This window comes from Mandrillus leucophaeus, unplaced genomic scaffold (genome assembly GCF_000951045.1).
Source record: "Mandrillus leucophaeus isolate KB7577 unplaced genomic scaffold, Mleu.le_1.0 Scaffold88, whole genome shotgun sequence".
NCBI lineage: Eukaryota > Metazoa > Chordata > Mammalia > Primates > Cercopithecidae > Mandrillus > Mandrillus leucophaeus.
The window spans coordinates 778,178-793,657 of record NW_012109585.1 but is presented as its reverse complement, the minus strand read 5'-3'; the positions used below and the strand labels follow the sequence as shown (position 1 = coordinate 793,657).

The window sequence follows — 15,480 nt, the reverse complement described above, 5'->3', positions numbered from 1 at the left end:
ATATACCCCCCACCCCTTTTCCTTTCTTTCTTTATGTGGCACTGATTCTGTGCCAGACCCACTGTGTGGTTGGGGCAGAGACCCTGGGTGGCCCCAAAATCTGGGCCCCCTGTAATTCCAGCTACTTGGGAGGCTGAGGCAGGAGAATCACTTGAACCCGGGAGGCAGAGGTTGCGGTGAGCTGAGATTGTGCCTGTAATCCCAGCTACTTGGGAGGCTGAGGCAGGAGAATCACTTGAACCCGGGAGGCAGAGGTTGCGGTGAGCTGAGATTGTGCCATTGCACTCCAGCCTGGGCAACAAGAGCAAAACTCCGTCTCGAAGAAAAAAAGAAATGCCAGTTTTATAATTTGTAAAATGGAAGTAATACTGTCTACCTCCTGGACTTGTTTCAAGGGTTAAATGAAATAATGTGGGTCAGATACACATTAGTGTACCTTAGCAGAAGGTCAGGTATACAGTAGTGACTATTACTATGAGTATTTTTAGGGCCCATTTAAACTAAAGTCTTAGTTTGGTGTAGTCATTTTTGCTGGTTCATAAAAGATAATAAGATTAGATTCTACAAGCTTTCTCAGAAAATAAGTGGTGTGTTTGAGCCCTTAGTTTTTCTTTCACATCATTTTTTTCTTGCTTGTTTAAGTTTTAAGTACTTTATATAGAAAATTAGAAATTTGAGAGTCACGTAAAGGAGCAAGGAAAAGTCTCCTAAAGACCTACTGTCTAGAAAACTGTGTCTTAAACTTTTCTGAATCATAGACACCTGTAAGAATCTGATAAAAATGACCTGTCATCACCCTAGAAAAAGTGAACTTTTGCACATATAGAAAAATATTTTCTTACAATTCCAGGAGTTTCCATTTATTTACCCCAAAGTTACAAAACCCTAACCTGACTTTCAACCACAAATTCCACAGGCGGAAAACAGTCAGCCCAGGCTCTGATTTACACTGCTGTGAGGGCTTCTGAATCCCTTGGTTCTTACAGTGCGGCTGCTCTATTTTTTTAGTCTTATTTTTTGAGGGCTAACTCCTTAAAAAAAGAATCGGCTATCTTTGATTATCTTTTGCAGTATAATTACCAACTGGACCCTCATCAATGAACTTTTTAATAGCTTAACTTCTGATTTCCTTGTGTATGCATGTTTTTGTTTGTGTGTCTCAATAAACTCAAGAGAGAGATTGTGGAGCCTGTCTTATGGGTGGAGGAGGAATATACTATTTTTCCCTGTTTTTCTTTACCTGTTCGTTCTGCCCCAGGGCACTGTGCTGAGGCCTTTCACGGGCTTCCACTGGCAGTCAGAGAAGAGAGACCAGGGTGGAGGGTCTCAGGTCCACCTGATCTGGCAGTTAAGGGAGCAGGCAGGGTTTAGAATGTCTCCTCCGTTACTTTCCTCTCCGTTCCAGAGTCATTCAGCTCTAGAACTGTGTCAGGATGGGACTCTGGATTGGTGGAGGGATCATGTGCAGTCCGTGCAGCTTGGAGGTGGGTGTCTGCAGCCCACATGCTGTACTGTACTTTATTTTCTTGGCTCTGGTGTATGAATTCCACAGAGAGAAAACAACCACCCAGGCTCTGTTTTCACATTCACATTCACATTCACATTAAGGCTTCTGGATCTCTTGTTTCTTGCAGTCAGGTTGCCCTTTATTTCAGTCTACAAAGACATGTGTTGCCTGTCTTTCCTGAAATCAGCAGCCCTTGTTGAATGGGCCTGGCTTTAGATAAACCCGTGTGTTGTATATAGAGTGCAGGCTGAAGGCAAGGGGCCTCAGGACTGTGGAAATGTGGTGCTGCTATTGCCGTTATTTACAGCCCTGCCTTCTTTCTTTCTTGGATTATTATCAGGGCCTCCAGCTGTTCTCCCTGCATGTAATCTAGCTTCTACCCTGCATCCAAAATTTCATTCAAAAATGCCCATCTGTTGATGTCATTTCCCTGTTGAAAACTTCTCAGTGGTGCTACACCTGGGATAAAGTCCCAGATTGTTTACGTGACTTACAGGGCTTGTCAGGTCCTGGCCCTATTTACCTCTCCAGCTTCCTTCTTCTTACTGTTACTCCATGTACCAGCCACACCAACCTCTTGCCATTTTACCAAAATTTATTCTTTTGGTACTTTCCTCTCTTTGCACGAATGGATTCCAGATTCAACTCATCCTTCCTCACCTTTGCTGCCTGTAGAACTCTTCCTCATCCTCTAATGCCTCACTCAAATGTGACCTCTTAATAGGATGCCTGACTGGAGTTCCCAGGAGAGATTTGTTGCTCCCTCCTCTGTGTTCTTGGGATTTAGTATAACATGGTGGTTACAAGTATGGACTCTAGAGTCAGACTCCCTGGGTTTCCATCCAACTTGGCCTTTCCTAGGTGTGTGACTGTGGGCAAAATGAATTACCTGCCCTCCTGTGCTCAGTTTCTTCATCTGTAAAATGGTGATAATAGTAATAAACCTCATAGGTTGTTGCGAGGATTAAAAGACTTTAAAGTGCTTAACACAGTGTATGGCCATAGTTAGCTCTCAGGAAATGTTACTTATTGTTGTTGTTATCACAATACTTTGTGTATAACTCTATCTACTAAGCTGTTGTCACCTCTGTTTATAAACACTTTTATGTATCTGCCTTACTTGTGTTCCTTAAGGACAGGCCTAGACTTGTGTTCCTTAAGGACAGGTGCATATCTTGTTCACTTTGTCTGGCCTTGTATATGGAAGTTTACAGTAAATGTTGGTTAAATGAGTGATTGCACACAGATTTTCCTTCAAAATGGAAGTGGGCAATAGATAGAGTAAGGAATACTTAAGGCTAGGTTTGTAGGTGATCACACATCCAAAGTTGATGTGACTTTGATATTACCTGGTTTATCCTCTTCTGCGCCTGAATCCCTTCTGCTGCCTCCTGGAGCCCAGGTAGTGCTTTTATGTTTCCAAGACAGGGCAGGAGGCCATGTGGAAGGTAAACATATCCCATATGACCTTTTTGTTTTTGTTGTAAACTCTAGGTGACATGTCTGAGAGTAAAGCCAAAAAGATAGAAATCAAGGACGTGGATGGGCAGACACTGAGTAAGCTGATTGACTACATCTATACTGCTGAAATCGAGGTGACCGAAGAGAATGTCCAGGTAAACTCAGGCTCACTAATAGCTCAGTGCATTGCACACTCAGGACCCACCGTTTTACAGTGTTATTTTATTTAACCCTCACAACAATTCAGTTGGTTACTGAAGAGGAAACTAAAGCTCCAGGGAGGTCAGGTGACCTGCCCTGGGCCACATGGCCAGGAGGTGGGCCAACTGGTCCTCAAACTCATGCCTTCCTGGCTTGGGCACCCATGCTCCTAGCCACTAGGCCATGATATCCCTGAATGAGCCTGGACCCTGGGAGTAGAAAGTCTTTAACTCATGTCTGTTCAAAATCTTGTGAAGGAAAAGCTGGGAGCTTGAGTGACTCCTCTTCTCCCCAGGTCATCATCTCATCTCAGAATTCAAACAGCTCAATAACTTTTGGGTACGAACAGTAAATGCAAAGTAATTTTGTATAAAATGAGTAGAGGGGAGGTAATAGAATTCTATAATTGGGACCAGCTCTCTTTGCTCCTTTCATCATGTATTTATTTAATAACTTTTTTTTTCCTGTAAAATACAAAGTGTTTCCAAATTTGGATAATTAGAAGATATTTTACTCTGGATCCTTATTGCCTGGTTAGGATTAAGAGGTACATAAAGCAAGGTATAGTTTGTGTGGACATAATGTTCACTGTTTGGAGGTCCTGAGTCCAGAAGCTTCTGTCTTATGAGGTTGGGTTATGTCACCCTCCCAGCATATGGATGCTTTCACCAAACTAAAAATTCTCTGAACTTCATTGTTTAGGGACTTTTAACCTCTTCACTTTAAACTGTGGTTAGGTCAAGGGTGATGTTGGAGAAAAAACAAAAAAGATTGGGAAGGGGCTGGGCATGGTGGCTCACACCTATAATCCCAGCGCTTTGGGAAGCTGAGGCAGGCAGATCACCTGAGGTCAGGAGTTTGAAACTAGCCTGGCCAACATGGTGAAACCCCATCTCTACTGAAAATACAAAAACTAGCCAGGCGTGGTGGCAGGTACCTGTAATTCCAGCTACTTGGGAGGCTGAGGCAGGAGAATCACTTGAACCTGGGAGGCGGAGGTTGCAGTGAGCCAAGATTGCACCACTGCACTCTAACCTGGGTGACAGAGCGAGACTCTGTCTCTGGGAAAAAAAAAAGATTGGGAAGAAGAGAGTTTAGATCAAAACGTGGATCCTTCTCCATGCTGTTATATATCTGCTGAGGCAGTTGCTCACAGGTTGTCTGTGAAGACAGGAGGTATTGAGGATTTGGTGCACTGAGGAGATGAGCATGGAGGCACTGGGGCTCTCCTGAAAGCCTTAGAAACAAGGGTCAGAGATCTGGGACTTGGTTAAATGGCTGAGAGCTATACCCCGAGTCGCTTCCCAGCCACATATACCTTGGAGAGACCCTGAGTTCCCCTTCCATGGTGGAGGTACCAGCAGTCATAACTGACTTACTTTTATAAGCAAGCATATGCCCATCAATTCACATGCATTATTCCATTCAATTTTTATAATCACCCATTGGACCATACCAATATGATCCCTCCTTTACAGCTTGAAGAAACTGGTGCTCAAAGGGGTTAAATAACCTGCCATGGTCACATAGAGAGTAAGTGGTAGAGTTGGGAGCTGAAGCCACTCCCCGCTGACTCACTGTGCTCTGTGGCTATGATGAATTCTAGTTTCTCATTAAATGAATGATCAGAACCTTGACTTTGGCTCATAATGATTTACAATAATAAAAACTAACATCAACTGAGCACTTCCTATGTACCAAACACTGTGTTAACTGCTTTCAATTTTTCTCATTTGATCCTCATAACAAACCTTATTGTCCTCATTTTATTTTTGAGGAGACAGAGGCATTGAGAGGTTAAGTAATTTGTCCTCAGTTGCATGGCTGGTAAGTGGAGGAGTCAAAATTCAAAATGACACTTAATCACAGTGCTGTTCTATCAGCTTCCCTGTTCATCTATATACCCCCCACCCCTTTTCCTTTCTTTCTTTATGTGGCACTGATTCTGTGCCAGACCCACTGTGTGGTTGGGGCAGAGACCCTGGGTGGCCCCAAAATCTGGGCCCCCTGGCTGGTGCCCTCCCTCTGTGCATGGCCCTGCCTCCCTGCAATTCCAGGAGAAGGTGCTTTCTGAGGCAGGGCATTTCCTTTTGTTTTTACTAAAGGAAGCAAACTCTGTGGCAGGATATCCTCTGCTATGTTTTCATGTTATCTGAGAGAAAAAAAAAAAACAAAAAAAAACGGGGCCTGCACATGAAAAATGGAGGGGAAGCCATTGCAAGCTGAAGGGTAACCTGTAAACTCTTTGCCGGGGGCCATTTCAGGGCCTGTTTTCCAAGAACTGTAATGCTGAGGTGGCAAAAGGCAAGCTAGAAGATTTTTGACTTAGGGTAATCTTCCATCCTGATGGGTGGTTTTGGCCAACTACTCCTCTGATCTCAGCCTCCTCCCTCCAGGGACCAGGCGGTACTGCCTTAGTGATTCTATGAGGATGGTCTTGCTTCAGAGCTGAGGACCCACGCTTGGCCTCTTGTTCATAGTCTTGTCATTGCTGCTGCTTTGAAGGAGTAGAGTTTTAGGCAAGATAAAAGGAAGTCCTCTCAAAGTCCTGTTGATGTGAGGAGCGGGAACTGAAGACAGTCATTTCATGGATGTGTTGCTCTTTTTTCTTTCAGAGCCTCCGGGAATGTGTTTTGTACTTGTGTCTAGATCCCAGAACCCCATTGGATGGGGCCCTAATTTATCCCTGAGACTGAGTCTGAGCAGTGATACATCTTCCAGCCTCCAAGCCTTCCCTTCAGTATTCTGATTTCCTTGACTTTTTTTTCCATACCTTTCTGTATGAAGCAAGTAGAAGGAAGAAAAGGGCCTTTGACTCTAAGCTAGTCTCATAGTCAAAGAGAGGGAAAGAGCAATTAGAGAAACCAGAAGCCTAATTCATTTTAGGAAGTCAGTTTGGGAAGGCTTTTGGGTAGGACAGGACTCAAACAGGATAAGGTGTGTGGAGTGGTAGAAATCCTTATAGTTTTTGCCTACTAAGTAGGTATTGTGAACAGTAGGGAAGTTGAAAGCTATGTGGATAGCTCTATCCAGGGAGGTTTTAAAAATTGAAATTGTAACCTAAGGAGTATATTCAGGAAATATTTATTATTTCATTTCTCTGGCTGGTTGTCATGAGCTTGAGAATTTAAGCACCACACTGTGCTGCTGTCTCCTTGGAAGAGGGGAAGGGGGAAGGGACTGTGTGTCACTGGCATGATCTTGTGTATGTGTATAGGGTGGGGGAGCTCACTGGAATGCAGTCTGGGGGCAGATTGGACTCTCAGAAATTCTCTTGGGTGGTGGGTGATGGGGAGAGGGTTGCTGTTGAATTCCTGCCTCTTCTCACATCTGGCCCTTTTGGAGTTTACCACACCTCTGAGTAGGGTGTGTGCTGGCCAACATTTGATGGCTTCTTCTTCCTCCGGGGCTTCTTAGGGTCACTGGTTAGAGGTTACTTCTCCCTAGGATGAACACCTAGCCTAGTTTGCCCAGAAGTGAGAGGCCTTCTGGAATGGGAACTTTCAGCGGTAAAAATGGCGAAGTCCCAGGTAAATCAACATGATTGGTCAACCTATGGCCTTAACTCCAGTCTTAACTCTAGCTGATACTGGCCAGGGGGCGTCATGGAGGTCATTTGGAGACTGGGGGCAGAACTTTTTATTCCTGGTGTGCATTCAGCAAGAATGGTTAATGGATCTCCATTTGACTAGCAGGCAGAGACTAATCTGGTCCTGGAATCTGTTCGGCCAGGCTGAGCAAGCTCACAGGTTAATTGAGTTTCCCAGTTTATGTCTGCTTAGTGGGGATGGTGGCTGCTTAGTTGGGAGAGAGTTCAGGTGGTTAGATTAGATTTGGATCCTACCTGTGTTCATTTATAGTCCAAAACTTTCAGAAGAGGGTGATTTTATCTTTTTCTTGCTCAGGAATGTATTAGTGGTTCAGAAAATATCACAGACATGGTGTTAATTTACTGTTTTCCTGCTGGGGATATAGGATAGTGGAAGAGAGGATGGAGGAAGGGAAAAGGAGCACATTTTCTAGAACTCAGCTGTCGTGAGGGAGAAGTGTAAGCCTGTGGGTAGGAGCAGCTTTCCTTGTTGAGCGTAGGCATTTGGCTCAGGAGTTCGAGCACTGATAGTGGAGGCTCTTGGTGGTTATTGTCTGTGGGCAGGGATAATGAAGGGTGACCGACTGTCCCACTTTTAGCCCTGAAAGTCCTGGGAAACCCCCCAGTCCTGGAAAAACTAGGACTGTTGGTAACCCCAGTGGAGGGACAAAGCCCCCAAATGGGCAGTGGGGCAGAGTTTTTGGCCTGAGTACATAAAAGTGATGAGAGTCAGAGCTGAGGACTCAGACCTGTCTTGGGAGAAAGTCAGAGTCCAGAATTTAAATCACTTAAAAAAAAAAAAGAAGTCTTTTTTAAGTGTCCTGAATCAAGAAAACAAATACATCTGCAGCCCATATCTTCCTGGGCAAGCCCTTGTGGATGGGAACAGCTAGAGTGTAGCTGGCTCAGTCACTCTGTCTCAGAGCCAGGGCAGGAGCTAAGAGCAACGGACTGGGGCAAGGGGATTATTCTGGGGTGAAGTGGATGCCGGGGTCCCCAAGATAAGCAGCCTTAAATCAAGCTCTTCTGCAGTGTGTTTTTTAAATAAATTTCTTTTTGGAAAATAATTCTCAGACTATCTGCTGCTTCCATAGGTGAAGGTCAGGGTAGCAGAGCTGAAGTGGGACAGGACTTTGGCCTTTTGTCCTGTATGTTTGACCTAGAGGCAGGCTTCAGCAGCTGAGGGAAAGTCCTAGGGAAACTTGACAGAGGTTGGCTGTCTGAGCACCCAGCGGGCCTGCTCAAGCCAGTCTTCCCTGACCCTTAGGAAAAACACATGCACATATACCTGAGCAAGAATTATTTCTGTCTTCCAGCATATAGTATAAGTAGTCATGTGTCCTGTGACCTTTTAAATGGAAACTTAGCCATCCTTTCTCTAAGAATGTACCCAAAGATGTTCTTTGCTTTGTATCTGTTCGATGGGAGAATGAAGTGTCGTTGCTTGAGTCCTGAGGGATTTGGGATGAATCTTGTTCCAGTAGACTCTAAGATCCAGGAGAATAGGATCTGGTTTCTCTTGCTTACCCCTGAATCCCAGAGCCTAAACTAGTGCCTGGCACATAGATGTTCAGTAGTTAATAATTCATTAAGTACCTTTCTGAATGAGGACAGTACACTGAAGGTTGTGGGGCAGTGGCTCTCAAATGTGGCTGTACATTAGAAGCACCTGGGGAGCTTTAAAAACCATCTTAATGTCCAGGCCACACTCTATACCTATTAAGTTAGATTCTTTTAGGGCAAGACCCAGGCATCAGTAGTTTTAAAACTCTTAAGGTAATTCCAGTTTGCAGCCCAGCATGAGAACCATTGTGTGTGTGTGTGTGTGTGTGTGTGTGTGTGTGTGTGTGTGTGTGTGTAGAGTTTTGTTACTCAGAGTGTGGTTTGTGGACCAGCAACTGCAAGTATCACTTGGGTTCTTATTAGAAATGCAGGCTCTCAGATCCCATCCTAGACCTAATGAGTTAGAATCTGTATTTTAATGAGATCCCCAGGGAATTAAAGACTGGGAAGCATGGCTGTAGGGATACAGAGAATCTGCTGGTGTTTAGGGTCCATGAAGTGCAGAGTAGTGGGAAATAAGGCTGGAAAGCAGGCTAGGAAGTTTGGACTTATTGGGCAGGCAGTGGAGAGCCATGAAAAGATCTTGAGCATGGAAGTGATATGATAGGAAAAAGGGGATGAGTCCCTGCCAGTAGGAGCCAATGTCTGAGAATGTCACTTTCTCTTGCAGGTGCTGCTTCCGGCAGCCAGCTTGCTGCAGCTCATGGATGTTCGGCAGAACTGCTGTGACTTCCTGCAGTCTCAGTTGCATCCCACCAATTGCCTGGGCATCCGTGCGTTTGCAGATGTGCACACCTGCACTGACCTTCTGCAGCAGGCCAATGCCTACGCAGGTAAGGGGGAGCCGGACTGCTGCACCTCCTCCGAGTTTGTGGATCTAATCACCTGGTCTTCTGCAGACTCCTCAAAGATTATGAGAAGTGGTCTCTGCTGTGAAGCAGCTATGATTTAGGTAGGGATACAGGTGGACAGATAATTAATGATAGGAGAGTTTAGCTCATTGCCAAGTGGAAAATGATTGATTGCCAAGGGGATGGTACAGACAGTAATTTTCACTAGAGTAGAGGAAGGAGATCCAAGAAGACTTGGGCGGTGGGGAGAGCAAACTGAGCTAGGTCTTGAGCTAGGTCTTGTTATTATTAAGAAAACTTTTGTTTTTTTCTGAGTGTTCCATGAACATTCTTTTAAAAGTCACGTACTGGCTGGGCGCGGTGGCTCACGCCTGTAATCCCAGCACTTTGGGAGGCCAAGACAGGCGGATCACAAGGTCAGGAGATTGAGACTATCCTGGCTAACATGGTGAAACCCCCGTCTCTATTAAAAATACAAAAAAAAAAATTAGCTGGGCGTGGTGGCGGGCACCTGTAGTCCCAGCTACTTGGGAGGCTGAGGCAGGAGAATGACGTGAACCCGGGAGGCGGAGCTTGCAGTGAGCCGAGACTGTGCCACTGCACTCCAGCCTGGGCGACAGAACGAGACTGTGTCTTAAAAAAAAAAAAAAAGTCACGTACTATTGCAGGGCTTGTAATGATGAGGAGTGCCCTGCTCCACCTTTCCACACCAAGTCTTGTGCTCCAGAGCCACTCACTTTCAATCCTTTAGGAATTAAAATCCTGGTTCTGATCCAGCTAAAAGCTACTTCATCTACTACTCACCTCCATTTATCAAAATAATATGTATAACTGCTATTCTTTGATTTATTAGTTTTAGATATTATTTGTTGACTTCTCCAGAAGAATAAGATTGAGCTTTTGCAGACTTTCCCCTTATACACATGCAACCATCCCCGTCTTTATTGTCCAAATATAATTTCCACAACTGAACTAAGTCATCTATTACAATTATAGTGTTTTTTAAATCAGAAAACTTTAATCAGAAGGGCAGTTAGTAATTGTCTTTTTCTCTTGCATAGTGTATGGTTCTACCACTACTTCTTGTTAGAACAGTCCTCAATGCATCAGATAATCTGTTGGTTCACTTATTTTTCTTGGAGATGTTCTCTGTGCTAGAGCTTGTCATTCTATTATTTTAATGGGGTTTTGGGAGGGAGTAGAAATGAACATTTATATTCAGTCCACCATGTTTATTTAGCTAGCTGGAAAGAAATCTTCATTGCCACTTGTTCCAGCCTGAGGAAAGATGATGAATGACTAGGAAATAGGTCTGATCATTTAAATTGATAAATTCAGTCATGGCCACCTTCTTCCCTTGCAATAAAGCACCTCCTTCTTCCCCCTGCTCAAGCACTGTCATGGCTGCTATTCTGTTCAGTGTCTCCTGTTCAGCCAGTGTCTGGAAATTAGCTGAGGACCTACTGGCGGCCCACCTGCCAGCTAGCTACCTGTGCTGTGCTAGCCTCTTGGTCAACAAAGCAACAAGCATTTGCTCTGTTCCTTGGCATGCTTTTTCTCTCTGATTAAGTCCCTGACCCCAGGAGCCTGCAGAGACTCTTATGTCTCCCTGCAGCCTGTTTCTGAAGGCACAAGCAAGTCTTCTTTCTGAAGACTTGTAAAGATAGTCTTTATATGATGATTTTTGTGAAGGACATTACCCAGTAGCCTCAATTCTGAGTCCTGCTGATTCTTTCTGGTTCTGAACCTTGACCCTTCTGCCTCTCTGCTGTTCCTGTGCTCTCTTTTCCCTGCATATTCTCCACTGCCTTTCCACCTTCGCTTAGGGAGCCCTGGGGAGGGTTCCCAGTGAAGCCTTTGAAGAGGTCACTTTCTAGATGGATGGATGTGCTAAGGCTTTGCTTTAGCAGGAGCCAAGCTCTTTGCTAAGGCAAACATTTTCTCTGCAGATTGTTTTCACAAATATTTGCTAGTGCAGTGGCAAAGGGAGAGTGCTTAGATGTCAGAAATTCTCTGTCTCCTTCTTCTGCATCTCTTCTTACCAGCCCTCTCCTTCCACATAGTGTGTGCATACATGTGTGTGCACACCTAGCACATATCCCGCCCTAATTGGCTGGTATGGTTGTCTGAGGTTTGGGGAGTATACTGAATCCCCACCTTTTTTAAAATTTAAAATTACATTCTAGATTCAAGAGGTACTTGTACAGGTTTGTTACATTTGTATATTGTGTGATGCTGAGTTTTGGCTTCTGTTGATCCCATTACTTAGATGGTGAACATAGTACCCAATAGGAAATTTATCAGCCCTTGCCCCTACTCCTTTTGGAGTCCCCAGTGTCTGTTGTTCCCATCTTTATGTCCATGGGCACCTGGGGTTTAGTTCCCACTTACAAGTGAAAACATGATATTTGGTGTTCTGCTTCTGTGTTAATTAACTTAGGATAATGGCCTCCAGCTGTGTACATGTTCCTGCAAAGGACATGATTTTGTTCTTTTTTTTATGGCTGCATAGTATTCCATGGTGTGTATGTACCACATTTTCTTTATCCAATCCATTGTGGATGGACACCTAGATTGATTGCATGTCTTTGCTATTGTGAATAGTGCTTAATGAACGTATGTGTGCATGTGTCTTTTGGTAGAACAATTTATTCTCCTTTGGGTATATACCCAGTAATGGGGTTGCTGGGTCAAATGGTGGTTCTATTTTTAGTTCTTTGAGAAATCTCAAGACTGTTTTCCACAGTAGCTGAATTAATTTACATTCCCACTCGCAGTATATAAGCATTCCCTTTTCTCTGCAACCTTGCCGGCATCTGTTGTTTTTTGACATTTTAATAATAGCCATCCTGACTGGTGTGAGATGGTATCACTTGGTAGTTTTGATGTGCATTTCTCTAATGTGAATCCCCACCTTTAATAGGGCTCCCAGGCTCTTCTCGCCTGTCTTTTCCCAACTTTCAATGTCTGTGTTTTCTCCCTTTGCCCCTTTCACTCTATGATGATGAGACTCATCTGTGGGAGAGTGCAGCAGATGCAGCTAGGAACACATCCATCATTCTGGTGTTCCTTAGTCCTGTTGCTGTCATAGTGATTGTGTTCTGTCCGCATTATGGGTGTGTGTATGCAGACATCCTGATGAATTATTCTTAGCCAGTGTTTCTTGAGCTCTCCCTTTGGGTCATACCCTATGCTAAGCATTTTATTGGCATCATCCCATTTAATGCATATGATAGCTGAGGAAACCAGGGCATAGAGAGGTGAAGTAATTTGTTGAGGTCACATCGTGACAGATGGGACAGAAGGCAGGATTCAAGCCCAGGCAGTGCTGACTCCAGAGCCAGTGTTTATTACATTCTACAGCTTCTAGGCCCAGTTTGGACATAAGGACGCCCTGTGAATCAGTAACTGAGGCGTGCATGTGGCTAGAGTTGGCATTTTCCATTGAAAGCATGTTCCTGGAAGCCTGTGCAATGTAGTCACCAAATCCCAACAATCAGACAGTGTAGACAGACATCCAGCTGTCCGCTAGACACAGGGTATGTCGTCATCTTGGGATGGAGGAAGCACCATGTGGGTGCTTCTCTTCCCTGTCGGGTGACTTCCTCCCAGACACATGGAGCCTGTTCCCTCACTGCATGAGTGAGTAGGCCCTCCTACTTTCCCTGGCTGGGTCAGCATGATCTTCAGGCTGAGAGCCTCCTCCCTGTTATGTAGGCCTTCTGTGGAGCCTGTGATCCTCTCCTGGGTAGCTTTCTCTGCAGCCCACTCTGCTCTGCACACTAGGGAGGTAATATTTTTAAAGTAGTATAATGCAGAAGATAAGGCTATGATGCAAAGATGTTAGAAGAAGGGAATGAAGGTTAGATTTTGCAGTATTTAGAGAAGAAGTAGAAAATGATTATCTATGCTTACACACTTGAACCCACCCACTGATGTGGGCCTGCTTTTTTCCTTGTACCCTTGACTTTAGATGGAGCCTGGGGTTCTCTGCCATCGCTGCCTCTTGAGACAGACCTGTGACCTCACTCTACTGTAAGTGCAGGGGTGCAGGCACCCACTAGGGTCACACACAAGGGAAAGCATTGGTCTCTGTGGTCAGAGGCCTCCCTGGACCCAGGCCTTGAGTTAGAAGGTACTTCATGCCAACAAACTACAAGGAGACCTTCCAGATCAGAACTAGGAATCAGACCAGCTAACACTTTGGAGCTGAATAATCCTGAGCCTATTTTCTCCTCTCTATCCTGGGAGTAGCACATCCTATCCTGTTTCCAGGATCATCTAGGGAACAGGGGGAATGGGGAGGAGAGCATTCTATGGAAGTAGACACCACTGAGGCTGTGCTGTGGAGCCTCCTTCCCAGCTTCATCATCTGCAGTGAGGGAGCCTCAGAGTTGGGTCCAGGCAGGAAAGACAGGAATCCTCAGGTCACTGCTGTTGCAGACCACATGCACTTTGTGGGAAGAAGGATTTCCAGTACTTCTGGTTTTGGTTTCTTTTTATCTAGATGTCTACTGCAGGCAGGTATGTTCTGTGCAGCCTCCCCTACTCTTTCCAGTTTCTGGCTAGCTTTGCTTTGCCTTCACTTGTCTGTAGATTCCAGTTTTGCTGCTGAATCCTCTTTCTTTTCCTTCTCTAAAAAGCTTTCTTTTTTTGTTGTTATTATTGTTGTTGTTATTGCTATTTTAATAAAAACTCATCCCTGACTATTACAGAAAAAGCACACGGGTGGGAAGAATATACCACAATCCTACCGAGAGAGAACTGCCAGCAGCACCTTGATGTGTATCCTTCCAGATCTTTTTCATTGTACATGTATGCTTTCCAGTTTAAAAAAATTCTAGCCAGGTACAGTAGCAGGTGCCTGTAGTCCCAGCTACTTGGGAGGTTGAGGTTGATAGCTCAAGCTATCATGCATAGCTTGAGCCCAGGAATTTGAGTCCAGCCTGGGGAACATAGCAAGATACCCCATCTCTTAAAGAAACTTGTTAGCAGTATATTCTGAATGTCTTTCCATGTTAGCAGATACATTTCTATACCATTGTTTGAGAAATGTAGGTAATATATTCAATAAAAGCAATTTATACTCTTGACCAAAAAATGCAAACAGTACATAGAGGTATAAAATGCAAAGCCAGTCTTCTCCCAGGCTGTCTCTCTGAAGTGGGGAGATCCTTGGTAACCCCACAGAATTTATATATTATGCTTTTTAACTTGCACAAACAGAAGCACTCTGTACTCATTGTACTTTTGTTTGACAATACAAATCTTGCAATTATTTCCAGACCCTTGTGTATGGCTATATCTTATTCTTTTAACCTGCTGTATCACATGGATGGAGTATAATTTATTTAACCAGTCTTCTAGTGATGGACATTAATGTTTCCAGTTTTTTCTTTTATTTAAAATGCTTCAGTGAGAATTCTTATACATAATATTTTGGAGTATACTTGCTAATATACCTATAGGGTACAATCTTAGTAGCATAATTGCTGGATCAAAGAGAGTATACATTAAAAATTTTTTTGATAGATTTTGCCAACTTGCTCTCTAAACAAATGTGACTTTATTTTAAAGCCAGTTCTTGTCTTCTGATAGGTCCTTGGCTTTTCCAGGGAGAGCACAACTTTGTGGGGGCTGAAGCTTCATCTCTATGTCCAGCTGCCTATTTCGTTTCCTGTTTGGAAGGGCCCTGTCTCTTCCTGCTGTGGCAGTCCCTCCTGCTTCCTCTGGATTCAGTTTCCCCCTCAGGGAAGTCCCCCAGATCTTTGCTATGATATATGTTATTATGAGGTAGGGAGGGTAGGTCCTGCATTTAGAGGCTGACTGCTCAGACTCTTGCCTCAGCTAATGGCATCACAGTCTTCCTGGGCAGCTAGTAGCTGGGAAATGGACCCCAGTGTCTTTCACAGCCTGTTTCTTATACCTCATTATTGTTGTTTCCAGGGACTGCTTAATCTTTAACCTCAGAGGCCAGGGCTTAGGTTTATGGGGACTTTGTTGTTTGGTAATTGGACAGCCATGCACTGGGCCATCAGCAGAGCTGTTTCGGAGGGATGTTAATGGGACTTCATTAATGAAGTAGCAATTAAAATTCTTTGGACATGTTGTTTACATCAGGCTGCCAAAGCTAAGCGAAAACCTCCAGCCATGGGATGGAAAAGCCATTGGATTTCACGTGCTCATGGAGAGAAATGGCCTTTTTTTGATTGATTGAGTCATTTGAGATCATGGAATGAAGTAATTAAATTAAGGGCAGCAGAAAAATTTGAAAAAGCATTAAAAAACATAAATCTCTGACTCAGTGA

The 15,480-nt window shown here is 44.2% G+C and overlaps 1 protein-coding gene across 4 annotated transcripts in view; it reads left to right on the top strand.

Moving 5' to 3' along the window:
- Positions 1-15,480, top strand: part of KLHL3 (kelch-like family member 3) — a 118,121-nt gene that overhangs the window by 35,166 nt on the left and 67,475 nt on the right. For all 4 annotated transcript variants that reach the window (XM_011969166.1, XM_011969168.1, XM_011969169.1 and 1 more), the window contains 2 exons: positions 3,002-3,123; positions 8,992-9,154. In XM_011969166.1, coding sequence (XP_011824556.1) covers positions 3,002-3,123; positions 8,992-9,154 — 285 coding nt within the window. The remainder of the gene's footprint in view (positions 1-3,001; positions 3,124-8,991; positions 9,155-15,480) is intronic.